Source organism: Epinephelus fuscoguttatus, linkage group LG12 (assembly GCF_011397635.1).
Source record: "Epinephelus fuscoguttatus linkage group LG12, E.fuscoguttatus.final_Chr_v1".
Lineage (NCBI taxonomy): Eukaryota > Metazoa > Chordata > Actinopteri > Perciformes > Serranidae > Epinephelus > Epinephelus fuscoguttatus.
In genome coordinates, this window is record NC_064763.1 from 27,919,671 (window position 1) to 27,943,372 (window position 23,702).

The following is a 23,702-nucleotide window of genomic DNA, read 5'->3' on the forward strand; positions in this document are numbered from 1 at the left end:
AGCCAGGCACGCTCCTTCATCGACCAACGCAAAATGCCTGAAAGCACATTGACCGTGGTAGCCCAGTGGGACTGCAGAGTCAATATAAACCAACAGGAGCGATTGATTGATTGATCCCCAGCTACCCAACTCTCCTTCTCTCCTCCGCCTCATCATGCCCTCCTTCCACGCCCCACCTTGTCTACTCCCTGCAGTCTCTGTGGGCTTGTTCAGACCTAGTATATTCACTGCAAATGTATCCAAATTGGATCAAGATCCAGTAGACATGGACTGTAGTTCACACCTTGCATTAGAATGTGTCTCAGGCCTCCTCCACAATAAACCAGCTAAATCTGAAAACACATCTTTTATACTTCGTTTTGGCCTTCCATCCACACAAAGCCAACATTTTTCAAAAGCAAACATGGAGCTTTTCAAAGATGCTCTCCAGACTGTTTCACTTCTTACATGTTGGCTGTTATGCACAATTTGTCTGTGCACTGAAAGAGCAGGAAGAAAAAGAGATTTGGCTGTTCTCAATATTGTTTTGGCATTTCAGTGTGAATGGAGATCTTTACAAAAACAACATAAGATGCTAGTGTGGACAAATGTTGAAACAAAAATATAACAAAAATTGATTTTTACAGCACAAATTTGGTTAACATAAAAAGCACATATTTGGCCATAATTGTAGAAAAAAAACTGCAGCAACTATTTCGTACCAACTTTAAAAATGTGTCAGAGATTTGGCATTTTCTCCAGACCCGTGACCCTAACTACCTTGAATATTGATTGGGTGGTGCAATCTCAGTGTATCCACAATACAGTTTGCCTGAGGAACCACTCAGGGTGACATCACCCGAGAAACATTTTATTGCCAAGTGTGTACAGGTCCTATTGAAAACCTCTGATCTCATTGTCAACCCCCTCAACCTTTCTACTTCACCGTTTCCTCAAGGTTGAACAACAGCTGCAGGATTCCATCCATATTGATGGATTATTGATGAAATAGTAAATAAGTGTATGTGTGGATTATTAAACATCTCTCATTCAAGTTCAAATCACCATGCAGTTCTCCCCTGGTTATTACCTCCACCAAAGGCAGCTATGTTTGCATTTTGGTCTGTTTGTTGGTTTGTCTGTCAGCAGGATTATAGAACTCTTGGAGGAAGGGTGTAACATGGGCCAAGCAGGAACAGATTTTGGAGTGGACCCAATCATGGGGCCTCCTCACAAATTATTTGTTCCTTTTGTTAACATTGCAGGATAGGGTATTTCGCCTTGTGGAATATATATCTTAAAGGAATACTTCACTCCCCAAATGATCATTGGAATATCACTTGCTCACCCTGTGTTGAATTGGATTTGGTGTTTCTCTTGCATGCCTTGGGTAAACAAAGAAATCAAAAATGAACTGATGAACTGAAGTCATAGGGGTCTGTGCTTGACAACAGCAAAACTGTCTTCAAAAATCCTTTAAAAACTCAAACACAAGTCGTGCAGTATAATCTGAGTCTCATTTATCCAGTCATATGCCATATCTATCTGTTTCTTAACTATTTTCTCCACTGAAAAAAACAAACAAAAAAAGCAGTATTTTTACTTTGCTGAACACGAGAGCTGCTGGTCTACCACTGCCTTAATTGCTTTGTGTGTGTGTGTGTGTGTATGTGTGTCTGTGTGCAACCCGGTCTCACTCCAAAGTCGTCGAAAACTGGTGCTTGACCAGTGACCTCCGGTGTCAGACACCAATGAAAAAAAGCTGTCCTTTCACGTCAGCGAGACACACGGCTGGTCACCTTTATTGTTTAGTAGCACCCGGCAGCTTTAGGGGGAAACGCGGCGGAACTACGTACAACGAAAATTAAGGGGGCGGAAGTCCGAGTAGGATGGGTGGGAGGGGTGGTGGATGTTTCCAACAACCTTCGCTTGGGAGGCCAGTGTTTGCTTCTGTAAGATTATAAAGCCATACCCTGTTCTTTTTCCTAAACACATTTACATGCATGTGTTGGCTAAACGTAACCATGTGAATTGTTGTTGAAGGAAAAAAACTTCAATTTACGGTGTTGCACCAGCGTAGTGCGTTTATTTCGAAAGAGACTGTATGCAAACTGTACATTTCCTGTGAAACAGAGATGTATTTTGAAAACAGACAATGCATGTGACAGACTGAAGTCGACACAGAGTCCCAGAACGTCAACAACCAACGCATCCAGGGTACCTTGTACATTATATCTCGATGTGGAAAGCCCATGACCAAACGGTGATATGTGACAAGGTCGGAGTTAGAATGTGTTGGTGTATGTGTGTATGTGTGACTTTGATATTTTAAAGGGTTAGTTCAGATTCACAAACAACACAATAACACAAAGTACCAAAGGAGGCAGTGATAGCCTCCCGTGTTCCGAGAGGTAAAATTATTGTTTTTGTCAGTGGAGTCTGGCTTTGAAGAGAACATAAGTTTCACTTTGGTTCAGTTTCCATTGGGAAGGAGGGCCGTTTGACTAGTACTGAGCAAACGACTAGATAAATGAGACTTGGATTATACTGTACGAGTTGTCTGAGAGTTTGTAAGCAGATGTTTTGATATGGTGTTGCAGTTGTGAAACGTGGTCGACTATGACTTGTCATGAATTTAATGTGACAAGGGGTGAGCAACTGACCAACAAATGGTCATTTGGGGGATGAAGTGTTCCTTTATAATCCAGTAGATGGTAGTAAAGTTCAATCATGAGAAAAATACATAGCCAATTGTAGAAAAACAATGACTCCACTCCACATTAAGGGTAACCAGCAGTCCTCTGGGGTAGCCTTCACATGTAGTTGCTCAAACTTCACACAGAAAGCGGCCATTATGGCACACTTGGAGACAGTGGTTTCATGGGAGTACGTGTCATTCAGATCTTCTATCCCCTAGTTCTATTTGTTTTGGAAATCTATCCAGACATATATAGTGGTTGTGCTTGCAGATTTGCATATCACAGAAGACTTGTCTATTGGCCTTGGCGGCGGTCTGCACTCTCACAGTTCCTTTCTAGTTTATTATTTCATCTTTGTGGGAGAAAATGAAGCGTTTGTGCTTGACTGGAACTGAGGTAGGATTCGTGGTTCATGGTGAACTCCCATCTGGACCCTTTATCAGGGTACATATTTTAATGAGCCAAACACAGAAAGAGAGACAGGAAGCGAGGTCAGCTTTAAACACAGTGATTAGCAGTTCAAAGAGAACAACCAGGGTTTCATCTACCTCTCCTCCTCTTGGCCGTCCCTCCCACTCACACTCAGTTCCTCTCATCTTCAAACGACCCTGGTGGAGAGTGGAGGGTGAGGGATGGCCTCTCCTGGGTCAACCTACAGGGAGCATTGATGGCAGGAGGATGGAAGGCTGGAGAGCAGCTTTGTTGCCTGCTTGGCCTCTCCCCTTGCTGGGCAGTGATTAAATCAAGGCCCTGGTGTGAGGCCTTCTGCTGGGGCAGCAGTGGGCTTCTAACCCTGGTGAGCTTGGATGTGTCCCTGAGAAGAGATCTATGAAGTGGCTGTTATTTGTTTCCTGAATTCATTGTAAATTCCCTCACAGGACTCTTTTTTCCCCCTACAATGGGCCAAATGCATCACTCATAGATGTCCCGCACCTGCTCAGAATCTCAAGTTGTTATTATTAACCTACTGGATATCAAACATAAGATCAGGCTGGCTTTTGATGCTCTTCACTGATATACTTCACATTGCCCTTGGACTTCAAGAAGAACAAGTACTCTGTAAAGGTGACAGGAATCACATAAAGGTAATCTTGTATCAAAGGGCTGGTGTGAAAGCCCCTCAGTTGATATTCTTTGGTTGTACTCAGACACACATACCAAATTTGATTAAGAAATTCTCTGTTGTGACATAAATTTTAAACCACAGGACCTTGGGAATAATAAAAAAGTATCCTTAAGCTTAGAAAAGTGTACTTTTGTTACAAGACTTCAGGATAGAAACCGAGGAGCAGGTAAGAAAATCTGGGTCAGGTGTAAATGAGCTGTCCCTCTACAGCTATTATTGAAGTACCTATGAGCAATCCGCAGTTGTTCTAGTGGAGCTGCTTGGTAGCAAACGGCTGAATGTGGTTGCCCTTGGCAACTCCCAGGTGGGAATCTATATAACTGTATGAATGTGACACAGTATGGTGCTGAAAAATAGCATGCATGCTCAGCTAAAGCCCCTGTATAAATAGAGATTCAAAAAGTCAAACGCTAAGAAAAAAATTTAATGTGTAAACTTTTGAAAGGTTGTAACACCCTCCCACAGAGCACCAGCAAGTGATTGCCGTTCCCCAGGTCCTGTTACTGTCATCCTGAGAGAAAGAAATGGGCGAATGCATTCAGGAGAGTTATTCTGACGTAATTACTCTGAAATCAAGATAAAAAAAATTCTCTTTGTCTTTATGCGTAAACTTTTAGGAGATTCGAACTCCCTCCTGCAGAGTGGTAGTGAGTGATTGCTGTGCCCCAGGTCCTGTTCCTGATGGGTTGACAGAAAAAGGGGAGAAATGCATGCAGGGAGAGTCATCATTTATCCCTATGTAATTACTCTGAAATCAAGGTGCTGAAATATCTGTACTCAGGCTGACGGAAGAGAAAAGCCCCCGAAGGACTGTCTGAAACATACGCTGCCTAGGAAATGAAGAGACGGAGAAAAGGGGCAAATTCGGAGAAAGAAATGCGGAATGAAGAGATGAGAGGGGATAAAACTCGATACAAGGTCAAGCAGTTTTAAAAGAGATGGTCTAATGAGCAGTCAGATACAATGATTAATCAGCTGACAGTGATGAAGAGTGGAGTGGAGAAGTGTTGAGAAAGAGTGTGTGTACTTGTGTACTTTGTGTGGGCTAAACTAGTCAAATAGTTATTTTAATGACATGGAGATGAGTCAGTTTTTTCTGCATCAGGTTGATTTGTACTCTTCCACATTGTCAGCCCCAGAACAATGAACTAAATTGAATTCAAATCTATTGTCTGGAATCATCGAAACTTACTCATTGCATTTATTTAGCGCTCTGTTTGGCCAGCGTCGAGTGGGAACATCTGCTGCTGGAAGTGTGTATGTTTCTGAATGTGTGCAATTGGATACAATGACATACTTATTACTTTAGTTTATACTAAAAATGTTGTTGAAATTCCTCCCTGAATTAGCCCCCCTTTCATCTTCTAAACATCCGCATTGAAAATTCTCTCTTTTCATTTTTCCCTGCAGTAATTCTCTCAAACAGAGAGTCTTCTCACCCTCCGTTTCTGCCAAATGAGAAGTTTAGTTAACACATCCAGCACTAATCTCAGGACCATTATGAGCATTGCAGGGATGAAAGAATAGTAAGAGAGCGGATGAAAAGCACGGAGGGCTTTCGCTTCTTCTCCGCTGTGCTGTCCGCTGATGAGAGGGTTTGGAGGATGTTTGAGTAGATCATTAAGGAGGAAAATAAATCCTGAATTCTCTCCCTTCTCTTCTTCTTCTTCTCTTCCACTTGCACTTGAAGACAGCGGTTTGTGAGCAACATCTCTCGGTGCGCGCAGCTTTCTAATTCAACATGCATCTTTAACACACACTCACTCTTATAAGCTATGCACGTACTCAAGTGTTTGTGACTATGACAGGAAATGAATATTTAAGCATTGAGCCGCAGGTGTAGGAGCCGCAGCCATTTCTTGAGTCTTCTTGAGCACATCATTTATTTACCAGTTTGAGGCTTCAAAGTGGGTTTAAATATCATAATTTTCTCTCTGTGTTCTCTTTAATCAGGCACATCATCTCCTCCACCCCCTTCCTCAACTTTATCCATCCGCTTTGCTTTAAGGTGCTGCGGGGAAGTAAGTCTCTGAAAGCGTGTTTCTGATTCTCCCTTGTCAGGGGTTACAGATGCTAGTTTTCTTGAATCCTATATATTCGAGTCCAATGCCTGCTCCTGGGAGGGGGAGAAGTTGTCAAGAGAGGGACAGGCTTTGAGATACACGTATGCAAAGCAGGAGATGTGCGTAAATGTACATGTGAGCAAAAGTCCTGACAGAGTTTCCTTGCCTGGACAGGATGTGTAACTATGGCTCCCAGTGATTAGGCTTTGATGTTACCTTGAGTGATAGATGAGAGAGGAGGAGGAGGAGGGTTGGAGGATAGGGAAAGGTGATGTTGCTGACACCGCAGTTTGAGACAACTTTCTTCTCCATACTTTCTTTAAGAAAAAAAAGTCTTTGCCACTATTCTATCTGCACTCCTACAATGCGGCACACAAAAACAACTGCTTCACTTAAAAGATGGGTAGAGTATAAAATGGAAATAGGGGGAGGGCGGCAGCTGAGGGGAAAGGGATTTGAGAGGGAGCATGAAACAGGTAATGTCAATTTTTATTGTTATGCATGGAGGAGGCACTTGGAGGTCACTGCAGTATTCACAAGTGCAGGTTAACACCTGAGACAAACACATCTACGAAACCGTAATCAAGTTAGATCGTCGCCACATATAGAAAGCTCTGCTGTGTGACACAAGAAGCCAGAAAAGGCAGAGGAGAAACACTAGCAGTGACACACATGCTTAGTGCTGGACCTAGCACATCTGGCACCCTTGCCCTAAACAAACAACAGTATGTGCAAATTTGCAAATTGTGTCCTCCTCTTGCAATCCGATGGCTCTTGCCTTTTCATTTTCTCTTACTCCCATATTCTCCATATACACTCCACTCCACCTTTATCTTTGATTTATTTGAATGCCTATGTCGCCTATAGGAGGATCCGCCACTGCACATACTCAAATGGATCATCTTTGCACATGCACACAAAACACACACACAGAATGGATGTCATTGTTTTCCTCCCTCTGCTCGGTAAATGACTGTCAGACAGTCCACACATGTGTTTCGAATGTGTATTGCTGTTTCAGAGCTTTTGGCTCCATTTGTGTTCAAATAGCTTGTGTCCCTGGAAACAGAGGCGGTTAGTTACTTGATTTCGTCTTAGTGATTGATAGTAAGACTGGCCAGTATAGCCCGACACACGCACTTGTTATTCCTCCTCTGCTGGAGGAGGAATAATGTACTCGGCTAGCACAAAACATACAGAGAGTCTAAACAGAAATTACCTCAGTGAATCCTGATCCCCTGTTAGAGATAAGTATAATTAGTTATCCACAGTAGTCTTTTTTTGCAGCTTTACATGTGTGCTTGTATCACAACATTAATCTTCTGTCTTCAAAGGACGCTATTACCTGAGAGCACTGGGATGTATGAAGAGCTCCAAAATTAGATTTCTGTCTTTAGAGAAAATGGACTCCCTCTATTATGAGAACATGATTGCATTCATGAAAGCAGGAGCACATGGTTTTATGATTCATGTGCTTTAAGGGGTGAAATGTTTGTTTTCAAAACTGATGAATTTTGACATCTTAATTTTGTCGAAACTAATATACATAGCCTTGCATTAATGGAAGTCCTCAGTAAGAGGTGGAAGGTGCAGATCCTCTTGTCCTTCCATTACGGCGCCTCTTTTTTTTTCATTCTCATTCCATCTTCATTACCTCTTGACACGCACACTGTGTATTTAATAAGCCGGGTTATTCAACCCTGATGTTTGTTCCATCAGTGCAAATGAAACCTTGGCTTCTATAACTTTGCTTTTATAGTTACTGTATCCTGCGGGGGCAATTTAAAGTGGCATCACTCCTGCTGCACTCCTCAAAGAAGAAAGACTGCTCCCTTTTACCACGGTCCCCTGCACACACACAACGGCCAGCAAATAATGATATACGTCTCACACAAATTAAATTGCTTTTCTTATACAAATAATCACCTGAAATGGTCACACGGCGACAGCTTCCTCTTAGCGATAAGAGGAGTGATTTGATGAGCCTTATGAACCTTTGAGTAGCAGTATTGATGTCATCTATATTCATGCTGGCTTGTTTCAGATACATTCACTGGATCAGGAAATGTCATTGTATTTCATTAGCATTTATACATGAGTGAACTATGAGCGCACCTTGGCCACAAATAAGAAACAGGCTTTTGCTTACAAGGGGCTACAGTGCCCCCAAGTGGTATTTAGATGAATTTAATGCTCAGGTTTGGTTGAAACACCACAGAACTATCAGTCCAGTTTGTGTGTCTCATTTTAACTTAATGTTATTACTCATGGGACCAAAGCCAGGTCATTTAGTCTTTCCAGCCTGGTTTCAGCTGATAAGACTGCCCAGTCGTTGCTGATAGGAGGTGGGACCAAGTCACAAGTCGGTCTCAAGTCCTTCCATACCAGTCCTAAATCAGGACTGACAATCCCATGTCAAGTCAAAGAGTCCTAAACCTTGAATTTTGAGTCCTGAACAAGTCATAATGCACCCTTCACCAAATGTAATGCCATTTTAACAACAAAGAAATAATATATCAAATTCACAAAACTTATGAGGGCGGCACGGTGGTGTGGTGGTTGGCACTGTCGTCTTACAGCAAGAAGGTTGCCGGTTCGATCCCGGGCGTGGGAGCCCTTCTGATAGTCTGGCGACCTGTCCAGGGTGTACCCTGCCTCTTGCCCGATGTCAGCTGGGATAGGCTCCAGTCCCCCCGCGACCCTCAAGAGGATGAAGCGGTTAGAAGATGAATGAATGAAAGCCATTAAAATTTGTATTTTTTGGAAATAGCTTGTTAAAACAAGTACGACTGAACTTTTATTAAAAAAGTGGTGCTGACACTGTGACACTGCACTTCCACAGCACATAGCACTATTAACCAGTGCCACAATTAGCTTGCTAACTATGTGAATATTATCCTTTAGATTTTGTTCTTTCTGCAGCTTAAAGTGTCAAAAACAAAGTTGGTAGCTGTTGTTTCACCATCTGTAACATTTGACCTGCATGTTTTACATATTGCAAGGTGTTTTTTAATGACTGCCACATAGTTTTTGCTCACAAATGAAATGATCTTTGACATCATTTTTCTCAACTGGCGCTCAGTAACATAGCATTCATTGTTCTCTCCTGCAACTTGATTGGATTGGTTCAAACGAAGTAGATTTGGGGAACTATGTGTCGACTTGCTGGGAATGAATACCGGTAAGTATTAGTTGATTTATGAAATTGTATGTGGCAAACTTTTAAATAGCGTACTTATTTTGGACTTGGGGTAAGATTTGTTAGATTTGTTACTCGCGTTTGACTCCATTCTGAGTTATGTGACTTGGTTCCACATCTCTGTTGATCACTCAGCTATTTTATCTGATCACTGGGGGGAAAAAGATTTTGACTGTCAGAAGTAAGAAGAGTATTAGTTGATTCAAATACCTGTACCCAAAAACCAGAGCCGTACAACTATATGAAGCTCCAAATTATAAATTGTCAAGGTCCATACTGTAAAAATGCTACAGGCCTATTACAACCTTGAACATGGTGATGAGTTACAATATAGTCTTTATTCAACACTGTACATATACAAAACTATACTCATCTTCGGGCTCCAAAAGACAGGCCTTCAAATATGAAATTCAGAGGAGTTATTATACATATGAGGATGTGCAGCTATATCCAGATTAGTTTCACTGCATCAAAAATAAGTTTTCTGCTCTAATGTGTGACTGTGTGTATGTGCTATGGAGACAAAAAGGGAGCTCTGGGACTTTAAAACTAAATGCTACCATTAATGGGAAGATATTTATCTCCAATTATCATTTTAATGGCAAAGGGTCATCTTGATGTTAATTAATCACAACATATCACTCCAGCTTCATCTGTGGTGACACTTTAATTTCAGCAGTTATTATCACTACCACAGCGCACACTACACCGTGTCAAGTAATGGCTCTGTAATGACCCTCGCTAACTGCAGCTCATGTCTGGCATTTATTAAAGGAACTGGATGCTGTCGTAGTCCAGAATGCATATTATCTGTTCCTATCAGGAGAGACATATGCTCCTCTCAACTCTTCCGCAGTCCATAATATGTTTAACATGCCATCATATATACTGCAGGCAATCAGGTGCAATTTAGAGCTATGTGTTCGGATCTTTCATCTTCTCCAGACTATTTTTCAGAAAGCTGTCATCAGGTAAGTAGGCAAGTGAAAGGAATAGCCCAGAGATAATGAGGGGTGAATGAAAGTGAGCTAAAATGAAAGGAGGCAATTTCTGAGGGAAGGGAATTTGTATGAAAAGAGGTGTGGAAAGGTCATATGGTTGAAAGTCTTTTAAACAATTTTAACTGGCATTATCTATCTATCTATCTATATCTATCTATCTATCTATCTATCTATCTATCTATCTATCTATCTATCTTTATGGCCGTGGTGGCAGTGCACAATCTCAAAAGCAATAGTTGCCATCTGCCATAAAATGGAAGGAAGATGGAGCAACTATGGTTGATGCAGGCAGTAAGAGCCACAATGTGTGAAGATAATTTGTTAATTTAAATATCACAGAAAATTCATTTTCAGATATTGTATAAAAGGAATAAATGCATGTATGTTTAATTTTGTTGATGACGCTCCCTTTAATTTTGAACTTCACTTCATGTACAGATTAGTTGAGCAGAGAGATGCATAAGACACAGGAGCACATAGTTTTTCTACCGTGTGACTGAGTGTAATTTCAACTTTTCAGTAAACAGATTGAAGTTACTGTGCCTACAGCTCAGTGGCTTTTTTGATATTCAGAGGGAATACCATTACAACCAATACACTGATGCAGAGAAAGGCCCCTGAATGCAGAAAATGAGATGTTTTAGGTGTCTCAACATTTCTTGAGAGGACCACCACCCTTGATATGTTTAATGTTGAAGCAAAGCCTATGCCCTTGCTGATGTGGATGCAGAATGAGTTTTATTCATTTCATAGATAAGTACTCCACTGTCCTACAAACAGGGTCGTTCGTAAAAGCTGAAAGGTCTAGTGTTATTAGGTCAAGACTAAGGATATCGGGGCGTCTGTGGCTTAGTGGTAGAGCAGGCGCCAAGGCTGTACAAGGCTGTTGCCGCAGCGGCCCGGGCTCGAGTCCAGCCTATGGCCCTTTGCTGCATGTCATCCTCCTCTCTCTCCCCCCTTCACACTTGTCTGTCCTCTCCATTAAAGGCTGAAAATTCCCCCCAAAAATATCTTTAAAAAAAAAAAGACTGAGGATATCTATGACAGATGCCGAAAGTTACTGTGTTGATAATGTTACTTTAAGTGCAAAGTTTGCACTTTCTGGAGATCTCTGTCATGGCAATTTGATATCAAACAAGGGGACATGCTGCACAGCCTGTCATGGCAGGCTTCACTAACAAACACAAATGAACCACGAATGCATTACAGTGAGAACACATTATTGCAAACTGTCATATTATTCTGATTTTTCCATGGCTGTCAAAGTCAACCCCATATGTTATTGCACGGTCATCAATAATTCCGTTGACCTTGGGTACAATAGTTGACTTCTGAAGCTTCATAAGAATATAACCAGTCTTTACACTGTCAAACGCTCTATGTTGTGACTGTTATGAGTTCTCACAATGGCTCAGACACAAATGCAAGCCACCACAATTTCAGTGTTTATGTAGACAGGATATTAATAATTTCCTTTCCGCAATCTCAAGTAAAACACTAGTTACCATCACCAAGATATACAAGCTTATGAAGATATAGAGGTTAATTGCACTGTCCAGTGTTCTCATGAGGGTCACAAGTAGTTTCCTTTGCCTTTCTTGTTTCATTTACACGTTTTACATAATAAAACCAAATGATAAACATAAGCAAACAGAAACCATGGTGTATTTGTACCACGGGCTTTGGAAAATACTTAATTTTCATACTTAGGGACTGTTCTTTACTCATGAGGATTAAGGGGGTGGTGCAAAAAGAGGAAGGTGTATCAAATAATTTTTGAAGCACTGGGGAGGGACTAATGTTTTTATTTTGGCTCGAAGGGGGAAATACAAATTTAAATGGTTATATTTTGTATTTAATTTAGTGCAGATTTTTAACAAAAACATGCCCTCAGATCAGGCGGGTTCGGAAGGTTTCTTATACTTTTTGTTTATTTAAATCACCAGCATAACACCATTTTTTATATCAAATCATAAAAACTGAAATTATCGTTGGATTTTATGACAGACCTTGGACACATCATGTGGGATGAATGCTTCCATCAGAAAAAACAAAAAAAAGACATTACCAAATATGAGCTTAAAATAGTGATATTTCTTTAAAAAATCTCATTCAAAATTTGGCCAAAAGTAAACCATTTACAGTAATTAACAAGCATGCAAGACAAGAAAAAACAAGGCATCTTTCAACTCCAGGTTTTCATCATTGACTTTTAACTTTAAAACATCAAAAGGCAAGTTTTTTTTTAAAAAAAATCTAATTACTAATGTATGCTGGAGGGAGGGTTGTGCATTTTCTGTCAGTCACTCGTAAGGTGGCTCAATAAAACATATTTGTAGCCTCAGGGAGGGTCAAAATTAAATACAATTTTCTTTGTCACACCTCCAAGTAAGTAAAAAACAGTCCCTTAGCCTCCTGTTTGATAGACACTTTTATAACAAATGATGTCACAATTGATGTGAATTATTTTATATCAATTCCTGCTTGTGTTTTTTATTTATTTTTTTAATTAATTTATTTATTTATCTATTTATTCTTGGAAGTGCATGTCACCTGTACCAGTTTTGACCACTTGGGGGCAGTGTTATACCGCTGTTGTATGTACTCTGCTTCAAATTTTTAAAACGAAGAAGAAACGTACTTTCTGACAGAAAATGGCTGACTGGTAGTGTGGGCATAATTTCCCTCTGCTCCAAGCACAATTTTAAGGCGTCCTATGTAAGAGCATGCACAGTTGCATTTAGCGGTGAAACACAATGTTTAAAAAGGCGAAAAGAGCTAACTTCCGACGGAGGAATGACTCCGATGAGGAAGAACAGGAGGAGGGCCGGCAGCCGCCAATATTGCCGACATCTTTCGGGCCCGCCGTGGAGGAAATCCCGTTTATGGAGACTTCCAATAGCGGCGTTACCGGAGCGCAGAGCAGCACGGATAACTATTACAGCAATGGCTTTTTGGCTAACACTAACACTGTAAAAGCTGTAAAGAAAGAAAAGAAAGTCAAAGAGACAGCTATCCCTATAGCTACGGCGCCTGGACCCACGAAAGCCAGTTTGCTGAGTTTTGTCGATGATGAAGGTAAGCTAGCTAACTTGGTACACCAATGCTAAGCTAGCCGGTTAACGTTAGCTAAAGCAAGCTTGTTGTTTTGAAAGGTTATACTGTAAGTTAACGTTACACTTTTTGTTTTTGCTAGGATGCGAAAATCATATATGTAAATGCATATACCGTCACAGCTAACTCATTAAGCTTCTTGTCGGCAATCATGGCTATGGTCAGTAATTTCACCTGGATGATGTGCATGGTTCAGTTTATTCACCTCTCACCTTTTCCCCTCACCTGTTTGTAAGCAGAAGGATCCGAGGTGTTCAGAGTGAAGAAATCCAACTACAGCAAGAAGATTGTGAAGCAGCTGAAGAAAGAATACAAGGAGGATTTGGAGAAGTCTGGAGTCAAACAGGAAATCAAATCAGGTGGGTCAGATATTCCACCAGTGCAGCACACTGTGCAGTTCACTGTCTGGCATCTCTGCTGTCACATTAGCAATATGAGAATAATGTTTAGAAAGTTGTTTTAACATTTGTCACTAAATATGGGAAAGCATAAATCTGACTTGAGGCATACCATTGCAGTTTTGCTAAAATGCACCCAGGCTGTCACTGTGGACTCTAAGCACTCAGACCGTGTCTAAGATCTATTTTCTAAAGTTGAAGGCAGACTTGTGTTATTATTGCCTGCAGATATACTGGTAGAAATTAATGCCGGGTCTTTCGTGCCATAAGAGAGAGCAGCCTACCTCAGCAGCCTAAGATTGTATACACCAGTGATTCCCAACTGGTGGGTCACGGGTCCATTCTGAATGGGTCGCAAGTGACTCACAAATGTGTCAAGTTTGTAAAAAAAAAAAAACCCACTTTATTTTTAAGTACAGTGAATTTATGTCACAGAACTTTTATTTTTATGTGCAGTTTCCTGCTGTAGAGTGAGTGACTAATGGACAGCTACTCGACAGAGACAGCTAACTAGTTTGACGACATGTCCAAATGCAAGTATGACGCTGAATATTTAACTGCGTGGATCTCAAACTAATGACTAAGGGAAATCTCTGGACCCCGTGGCTGCACCATTTGGGAAGCACTGGTATACACCAGTCAGCCAAAACATTAATACCACTGACAGTTGAAGTGCACAACATTGTCATCTTATTACAGTGTAGTGCTCTGCTGGAAAACCTTGGGTCCAGGCATTAATGTCAGCGCCACTTGATACGCACCACCCACCCACTGCAGACTAAGTACACCCTGTCCTGGCACCAACACTCCCCAATGGCAGTGGCTTCCTCAGCAGGAAAATGCACCATACGGGATGTCTCGGGAGGGTGTACTTGGTCTGCAGTGGTGCTTGGGTGGGTGGTTCATGTCAAATGGCATCCACATGAATGCCAGGGCCCAAGGTTTCCCAGCAGAATATTGCATTGCAATGAGGTGATCAGTGTTATTCAATTCACCTGTCAGTGGTTTTAATGTTTTGGCTGATCAGTGCACGCAGGTGCTATGAGGGTATCTGACTGTGCTAGAGTTTTCTGTAACAGAGAGTATGATATCACCCAACCCTTAATATCAGCCTAATGGCTATAATTCAAATGTAATGGAAGTTTGTGAGATCTGTGACCCTGTTGGCTCATCCTTCTCTGTATATGGGTTTCCTAGATGCCCCACTTCAACCTGTGGTTGCAGTCAAGGAGGAAGTTATAAGCAGAGCGGGAAGTGAACAGGGGGAGGAAGAAATGGAGGTGGACAGTGCTGATGAGCAGGCGGAAGAGACGAAGAGTCAAGGTGGCCAGGCACAAGGTCAAGTCTCCAGGAGCAACAACGCTGGAGCAACGTTCAACACACTTTCCTCCCTTAGCAGCCTGAGACCAGGTAGCATAGATTAATACATTAATCTTTGAATTAAATCTGTTCCTTTCTCTGAATTATTGGTCCTCTAAACTGTTGTTGAAAACACCCTGAAAAGAGTTTCACCTCCTTGCATACAGCACAATGCCTCCAAACCTGAAATAATTTTTTTGGTATTTGTACACACAACTACACAAGTACTTGGATCAAGACCTGCTTCTCTCCTACTCTAGGTGAGATTCCTGATGCGGCATTCATCCATGCTGCCAGAAAGCGCCGGCAAATGGCTAGAGAGCTTGGGGGTGAACCCCCACTGGTAGAGACAGAGACTCCCAAGAAACGTATGGCACGAGAAGACCAAGATGCCAGCGATGACGAAGACGAGGAAGAGAAGAGGATCCGCTTCAGTGGAGTCAAGAACAAAAGCCAGAGACAAAAGATCGCTGAGGAGATAGGTACTCTAAGAAAACATTCCACTGACCTTTTAGTGACTATATAATTATATCTTATACTGTTTTCAGTAAGTTGTCCCTAAGACATGAATGTGCCCTTCATATGCAGGTATTGAGGGCAGTGACGATGAGGCACTGGACACAGGGCAGGATGAAGAGGTGAGCCGTTGGGAGCAGGAGCAGATTAGGAAAGGAATCAGCATACCCCAGGTAAGCTGCACTATGTCTTTGAACAACTGTAAAATACTGCCAAGTAATGCTTTCCCCTGTTTTCTGTCCTTGTATGTTAAATGTCTTTTGATTTGTTGTTGATAGTCGTTCAACGTAAGCAATTTGAAAGTTTTAATGGCACAATTTTCTGGCATTTTATAGACTACGCTTAATCCAACATTTTTTTGAGATTAATCCAATATGCCAATAAACATAAGTTGTTTTATGCACCCTGTGTTTTCCTTGTTTCTGATGATTAGGTGCAAAGCAGCCAGCCAGAGGACAACACAGTCTACTACCAGAACAGCTACGAGAGCCAACCTTATGGCTCCTCCTACAGCATGCCTTTCAACTACAGCACCGTGGCCCCACAGGCTGCCAAGCCACCTAGCCGAGCAGACAATGGCTCTGTTCACTATGGGACCCCTATTAGTGATCTAGCCCCAGTATCCATTGATCTGGTAAAGAAACGCCTGCAGGATAGGTAGGTTCAGTGGATGACTGCAGCAACATCTATTGTCAGTCTTCAGCTCAACTGCTGCCATCTATGTGTGCTGTGGTCCTGAAGACTCAGCTATCCTCAGATCTAAGGCCAGAGAGGGAGCTCCTTGTCTCCTATTAATCAGTTTTCATGATGTGTTTATTGGATGGGTGTACCACAAAGTAATGTTCTGGGTAGTGTATGTCAGTATGTAAGGTTACACTAGCTTTGTTTGTCCTCAGCCCCATCTAAGTGATCATTATTCTCTTTCCCTGTATGTCATGTGTCTGTAGGCTTAGCCAAATGCGTGCAGGCCACGACGCAAACGCCAGGCGCTACAAACAGATTGAAGACGACCTAGCTGCCTCTGAGAGTGCCATACAGCAGCTGGAGGGCTCATCCAATGACAATGCAGATCAATATAAATTCTTGCAAGAGATGCGAGGGTATGTTGGAGACTTGCTTGAGTGTTTCAGTGAAAAGGTAAGGGAGAATTTATCTGCAGTCTGATTAGCTGTTTTCTGTTTTGTGTCTGTGATCTCTGACCACTTAATGTGGCTTTTAAAGGGACAGATTCTATTGAGAACTCCACACTAGTCACAAAAAGCCTAGTTTTAGTTGAGATACTACTGTTGATGCCAATTAAAAGTGCTGACAAGCCAGTGTGACTGCACATTAGTCTCTTGGAGCACACTCCATGAATATCTCTTTCACAAAAGCTGTCATTTTCGACAGATGCATAACTTTGATCTATCATCATTATTGCTGCTGCTGGTTTTTTAATAAAAAGAAAATGCATTTACTTCATAATGAATCTGATGTTTAACATTTTCAGCCATTAAGAAAATTGCTGAATTTATTCTAGTCATTACTGACATAATAAACAAAGTTATTTTAAGATGATTTGGAGCTGTAAGAAAACCCCGTCTAGTGGTGTGGCCAGCTGTGTACTTAAATTCTCACAAAGAGGCTGAGGCCAATTTGTTCAAACAAAAGGAAATGATGTCCCGGCACAGACTATATTGTTGTACACCTATACCTACTTACTAAATGCATGTTTAAACAATAATATGGTCTTGATCCTACAGCAGCAGAGCAGCAGCGACGTGGCTACATGTTTCCTCAACAACACTAATGTCTGTTTTAACCCTGTTAGGTGTTGGGAACGGGACATTCATCAACCATTATGAGTATAATTTAGTATGGAGTCCTTTAACACAGTGTAAACATCAAGACTGGAACTGTATATTTTCAATGTTGGGTAAAAACCTTCAACTCTACAATTTCACTCCAATTTTGTGGTTTTAATGCATTAACTTCACAAGGCACTTCATGGTCCAGTGTGTAGGATTTAGGGAGAAAGGGAATTTAATGGGTATGTTTTCTTACATGTATAATCATTTTCAAATGTGAATCATCTTGTTTTTGTTACCGTATAATAAGCCATTTACATCTACATTTAGAGCAGGTCCTTGTCCGAGGAGTCCACCATGTTGCACTGCCTAAAATGAATAAATCAAACACTGGCTCTTGATAGTGCCATTCCCCTTTTAGTGTCAGCCTCAGTAGTTAGCAGCCTCTCTGCAGATGATTTGGCTTCTTGTTCAAACCTAGTAAAGGGCTGCATCTTAAGTTACCAGAGAAAAAATGTGAGCACACATTTGCAAGTGCTGAGCTAACGGCCCCCCAAACCCTGTGAAAACCTCCTGAACAGTGAATACTGAAGGAATCCTGAGCAGGAGTTCATGCTTGGCACATGGGAGAAATTTTAGTTGATTGCAATCTGCAGCCCTCACCGCTAGATGCCGCTAAATCCTACACAATGCTCCTTTAACTATGCCTTTAACTTGATTTGTCAGTATTTTCATATTAAGCCACTGGCTAAATAAAGTCCATGGTGTTCAAGCTTTCCTTCAAGGAAATATGACATTATAGTGATACTAAGTTTTCACCCAACACAAATGAAATTTTGGTTCCAATATTATATTGTCCATTACACTCCTCTTGTCCCTCCAGCAAGACATCCCCGTGACTCGGAGCCCCGCTTTTGTTTTGGGTCAAATGTCACAGAAGGCATCATATCTTTCAGGTGCCTGCTGTCCTGGAGCTGGAGGCTGCCATGCACCAGTTACTAAGGCAACGGGCCTCACGACTTGTCCAGAGAAGACAGGATGATATTAAAGATGAATCGTCGGAGTTTGCAAGCCTTTCAAGTCAGTCCATCTTGAAGGTTTTTATGATTTATTTGAACGGCCTCGTTAGTTCTCTGTATGTGAGCGTGTGCGTTTGGGTGTGTGTGCTGTTCACATTCTTGTTTCCCACAACCCTCTTTATGTTTCCCCTCATGAGTGTGATTAAGGTTAATTGAAGTGTTACTTTGAGTGAGTGAGCATGTACGTACATGAGAACTGTTTTATTGGAGGAGCCGTTTCGGCTACTCTTTATTGGAGTCTCACAGTCAGCCGGGTGGTTGTAACTCGGCTCAAGCAATGAGTCACTAAGTAAAGATTAAAAAAATCTGGTTCTGTCTTGTCATCTGTCACTTTCACTGTAACATGTAGAAAGTTGCAGCCAGGTAAGTGACTAGAAAATGAATGATACTGAAATTATTTGTAACAAATATGTCTATTTGCTGATGGTACTTTTTTTATTTATTAGGGTGTTTAGGTCAATGTTATAACTTGTTTCTTAAAGTAATTATTTTGCCTCTGTATCTAATTTATTTTTAAGTATTTTGATTATTCTAAGTTTGAGTACCATATATTTGTATTAGATGTTGAGGGCCCAGAATAAGAATGAGGTTATGGGTTGTCTCAGCTTTTCATAGCTGGTTCTAACATGGCTCCTGTCTCTTGCAGATAAAGCTGTCATGGCTCCTAATCTGGACTCATTTGGTCGAGACCGTGCAGCATACCAAGAGAACAGTCGTCAGAGGAGGATAGCAGAAAGAGAAGCACGACGGTATGAAGCTCGACTGCACTAACGAAAACATGTTCAAGATTTGTTGCTAACTTTATGTGACATGCTTCTGGCAAATGTTACTGGCTTGATTGTCCTTGTAGGTTGTGTTCTTGTGCTTGCCTCAAACCATGAAAAGCCAAAACTCACATCTGAACTTAGCTGTTTGTGCTTTCCTTCACAATAATACAGCCTTGATTGTTGCTTGGTGTGTAAAGCTCATGTTTGCCATGTTAGAGATCCTAAGTTCTGACTTTGAGAGAGTCATTGTAGTGCCAGGCTGGTTACAGTTTATCATAAATTCTGTCCTCGGTTTTAATTGTCTGCCTTTGTGCTTGTGGGTTGGTGCAGAACTCGGCGGCGACAAGCTAGAGAGCAGAATGGAAAGAGGGCAGAGCATAAAGAAGGCTTATCATCTGATGATGAGGAGACCTCTACTGACATCACCAGCTTCAATATGGAGAGAGGTACATCATTAAATTGCTGCAGAAATGACTGTGTCAGCCATAATGAGGAGAAGTGGCAAATATTTTGATCAAATGTGATAGAAGACAGACATAACACAGATCAGTCATTCTGCGGCTCACGCCTTACTGAAGCCTTTAATCCCATCCAGATCGCATCATCAGGGAATGTAAGAAAGTATTTGAGGATGTGGTGGAGGACTTTCATTCTCTTGACTGCATCAAATCCCGTTTTGAAGTGTGGAGGAGAGAATACGCCGACTGCTACAGAGATGCTTATATAGGCCTCTGTCTGCCCAGACTCTTTAACCCTTTAGTCCGTCTGCAGCTGATCACATGGAACCCTCTCGAAGTAAGACGTGTGTTTTTTAAGCGTAATATTTTCCTTTGGTAAAACGGGATAGATTCTAAAATCCTCTTGTCTTTTTTCCCTCCCCAGACTCAGTGTGCAAATTTCGAGTACATGCTCTGGTTTGAGTCGCTGTTATTTTACGGCTTTGAGGAGCACAGCATGTTGCAGCGAGGAGATGGGGATATCAGCCTGCTGCCTGCTATTGTGGAGAAGGTCATCCTCTCCAAACTGACAGGTAGAGTAACCCACACAGCTGCGCTCGGCATACTGAGGTTTGCTTGGCATACCAATGCAGGCTAGTACAAAATATGCCCTGTGTATTTATGTATGGGTTTGTTTGTGTGTGTGTGTCAGTGTTGGCAGAGCAAGTATGGGACCCGCTGTCAAACAGTCAGACCGCCAGGCTGGTGGGCTTCATTCACAGACTAATAAAAGGTTACCCCACTGTGCTGCATGGGGACAACAGATACACACAGGTATTGGCCACCGTCACAATAAACATAATGCACTTTGTCTGCAAAATGAGATTACTTGGGCTCTTCTGGTAGTATTATTGTCATCTTGATTTCCTTTTTTTGCCATCAGGAGCTTTTAAAAACTGTTGTCTTGAGAACCAGGCGAACTCTGGATGAAGATGTCTTCCTTCCACTCTACCCAAAAAAGTATGTTACATAATTGTAACCTCCAGAGGAAGCCCAGTTTGTATTTCTTCAATCTGCATGATACAACTGATTAAAAGTGTGTTTTTGCTTTTTCTCAGTGTGTTGGAGAACAAGAATAGCAGTCCATACTTATTCTACCAGAGGCAGTTCTGGTCCTGTGTGAAGGTATGTGCAACAGTGGTGTAAAGACAACATTCTTTTTAAATGAATTAATCCATTCAGACACTAATTGCTCAGATGGTTGTTCTGAATGGTTGTTGTAAATCACATCACATGTAGGAGTAGTTCTGGATTTGAAAGGTTTATACTTGACAAGTTTAAATGCTAACATCTCTGACTGTATGTGTGTCCTTGATATAGTTTATATGCTAACCACTGATCGTCACATTTACATCTGCGACAGCTATAGAACTACTTGTATTGATGTTGTTCGCTGCTGTGTTTCTTTCCTAGCTGCTGGGCAACATCCTGCAGTGGGATGGTATCTTATCCATATCCTCTCTAAAGGATCTGGCGTTGGACAGCACTTTGAATAGATACATCCTCTCTGCACTGCAGACCACAGACACTGGGGAGGACAATGTCCCAAAGTGCCAGAAGGTAGGAGACGCATCACTTGTTTTATAGTTTCATGCTTTCATGTGTAAATAGACACAGCTGAGCTCTTACAGTCAGAATGCTTGTTCATATTAAAGGGATAGTGCACCCAAAAATGAAAATTCAGCCATTATCTACTCACTCATATGCCGAGGGAGGCTCAGGTGAAATTTTAGAGTCCTCACATCACTTGTGGAGATCCAAGGGGAGAGGGGGTAGCAACACAACTCCATCTAATGGAGGCTTGCGGTGCCCCAGTAAGGCGCGAGACCATGAGACATGGGCACCGCATTCATGTGTGTTCACGTGCTTTCGCTGGTCTCATGCGCAAGTCCATTCCCTTCAGGTGACTTGTTTAGTGATATCACTCTTCAGACAGAGGGCAGTATCATTAAGAGTAAGTATAGACATTTTTAATTGAAAAGAGGGGCCTCTGTTGTCTGCTACTTTTTCATGGTCTGTTGCGGTATGTAGTACTAGAACATAAAACAAGGAAGTCCTGATCTTGTGTCAAATACAGTTTGAAAAGGTCTTCACAGATTGCATGAGGGCTGTTTTATTATATAAAGCAGTACATTGCGGCACATTGTAAAGTATTTGATAACTGATTTTATTGGTGTAAGCAACAGTTCCTTTACTTAGGTTTTCATGAGAGCCAGTGCAACATCAGAGGAAATGCTTTTTGTTATTTAACCCAAGATACTATCAGTCTCTTCCTGTCAGGCTTAGTGTTAACTAAGACAAAATGAAACTTATTTTCACAACCCCTTACTGCATTTACACACCTAATTGTAGGTTTCGGAATTATTGCAGACATCTTATGATGTGCCTATCAAGTCTAAAAATAAAGATGATTTTTTTTTTTAGCTGCCTGAGCAGTGGAAACTGGCTCTTCTCCTAGATTTGACAATTTGATGAAGGGTGCTTATATTTTATAATACAAGCCTCAGCCCAAGTCAGTATGATTGGCTGCACTCCATTTTCCTGTATCTTCATACTGCTTGCACCCTCAACTTGACAATCACACCTGCTGTGGAGGAGCAGGTGTCTCAGTTGGGCAACCGTGGCCATTCGTGACGCACCAAAACAGGGTGACACAGAGCTTGTGTTGAACATGTCCTTGTTCTTGTACCTTTCTCAGGTGGTGGAGTGTTTGCCACTGCAGTGGTTCTCTGGACTGAAGGGCCAGCAGACGTTGCCTCAGTTGGAGCCATTCTGTCGCTACCTCACCCACCTGGCCAACTCATTGTACCGGAGCAGTTTGGGCGGGTCTGACGTGGAACGCCGCACTGCAAAGTAAGAGGCTCTGCCAGGCTCCACATATAGGGACTATTGGTGTAAACTGGGGAGCTTGCAGTTATGGCTCCATCTACTGGAATATTATGGAAGGTGCTTTAAGAGGGATACAGTGGAAGAGGTTGTTTTGTCAAATTGCATAATTACAATTTACTAACTGGTGTTTTTAAATGACTCCCTTCATGTCTGTCATAAAGCTGTGGTGTGATGCTATGGTTTCTGTCCATACTGCTTCTAATACAACCCATATCTGCCAACAGGGACCAAATCAAAGAGCTTGTGAGGATGCTGGGCCACATGAATGCCCTGGACCACATCATCACTGTCGCAGAGGAGCATGGCATTAAAGACATCAAGCCCCTTCTGGAGGCCAAGTCGTAGAGCAGGACATCACATCAGAAACTTTTCAGTCATCTTTTAAAACCATGGCATTGCTAAAGTTGGATGCCTGGAAAAAGTGTGCGAAAATGGATTTGAAAGAAACTGTTGTTAGGTTGCCTAAAAAGAGAAGGTAAAAAAAAGCCCTTGGTGTAAATATTGTGAATAATGTATAGAAAGGTGTGCTCATGTGCTCAGCACAGGACTGATGCTAAAATGAGGCCTTGTATTGTCAGCTCAACAACACTGCTCTGTTATAGTATGCTGGCAGTACTTTTAAATGCATAATTTATTAAGGGTAAACAATTGTTGACATGGATTACTGGCATGTTTTGAAAATGTCTGATCTCTCCATTGTCACCATTTCCAACCCGGCTATGTGTAAAAACTGCTTTAACCACCTTTATATTCTTCTCACATTCTCTGTTTTTTCTTATGTGCCAAAGGGACTTTCTATTTGGCCAAAAGGTAGAAATGCACACTGGCACAGACTTGACAACTGACATGTCTCTGAGTACTCTGTGAGGCAGTTGATACAGCTAATCTTTGATCTCAAGTTCCCCTTACTGTTCTCCTGTTTCACCCACTGGACTGCCCTGATGACTCCACCACAGCTGAGAGCTGTCTTTTCACGTTTGCAAGGCTTTTATTTTAGCATTTTATTTGTCTGTGAATAAAATAATTTGAATGATCGATTGTCTTGTGCCTCATCAGGTAGCATCCTTATGTTTTTGTACTTAATCTGACCATAACAGGGACAATTCGAAACTATTTCTACTGTTATTTAATTTAAGAATGCTTTGTAGGACTCCTCCATGGACTTAAATGGAAATAATATCACTGATTTTGTGGATGCTTAGTTTCTTTTTGACTTGAAAGTGGATTTC

The 23,702-nt window shown here is 41.6% G+C and overlaps 1 protein-coding gene across 2 annotated transcripts; it reads left to right on the forward strand.

Moving 5' to 3' along the window:
- Positions 1 to 12,698: 12,698 nt before the first annotated feature.
- On the forward strand, positions 12,699 to 23,655 carry paxbp1 (PAX3 and PAX7 binding protein 1). 2 transcript variants are annotated; one of them, XM_049592056.1, is made up of 18 exons: positions 12,699 to 13,145; positions 13,418 to 13,540; positions 14,777 to 14,989; positions 15,199 to 15,420; positions 15,527 to 15,627; positions 15,888 to 16,111; positions 16,402 to 16,591; positions 18,198 to 18,321; positions 18,967 to 19,069; positions 19,418 to 19,533; positions 19,683 to 19,882; positions 19,970 to 20,117; positions 20,237 to 20,358; positions 20,468 to 20,544; positions 20,643 to 20,709; positions 20,998 to 21,144; positions 22,283 to 22,437; positions 22,698 to 23,655. In XM_049592056.1, the coding sequence occupies exons 1-18, from the start codon at positions 12,824 to 12,826 to the stop codon at positions 22,816 to 22,818; spliced, it is 2,775 nt and encodes a 924-aa protein (XP_049448013.1). In that variant the 5' UTR covers positions 12,699 to 12,823; the 3' UTR covers positions 22,819 to 23,655. The 2 variants fall into 2 exon arrangements, with proteins under 2 accessions (XP_049448013.1, XP_049448014.1); XM_049592057.1 differs by having other exon boundaries at positions 13,421 to 13,540.
- Positions 23,656 to 23,702: the final 47 nt, after the last annotated feature.

Excerpts from the sequence above, each read along its gene's own strand:
- paxbp1 (XM_049592056.1), top strand. The coding sequence starts at position 12,824 with ATGTTTAAAAAGGCGAAAAGAGCTAACTTCCGACGGAGGAATGACTCC. Across the intron at positions 14,990-15,198 it reads CCTTAGCAGCCTGAGACCAG|GTGAGATTCCTGATGCGGCA; the intron begins GTAGCATAGATT and ends CTCCTACTCTAG. Across the intron at positions 18,322-18,966 it reads GGAGTTTGCAAGCCTTTCAA|ATAAAGCTGTCATGGCTCCT; the intron begins GTCAGTCCATCT and ends TGTCTCTTGCAG.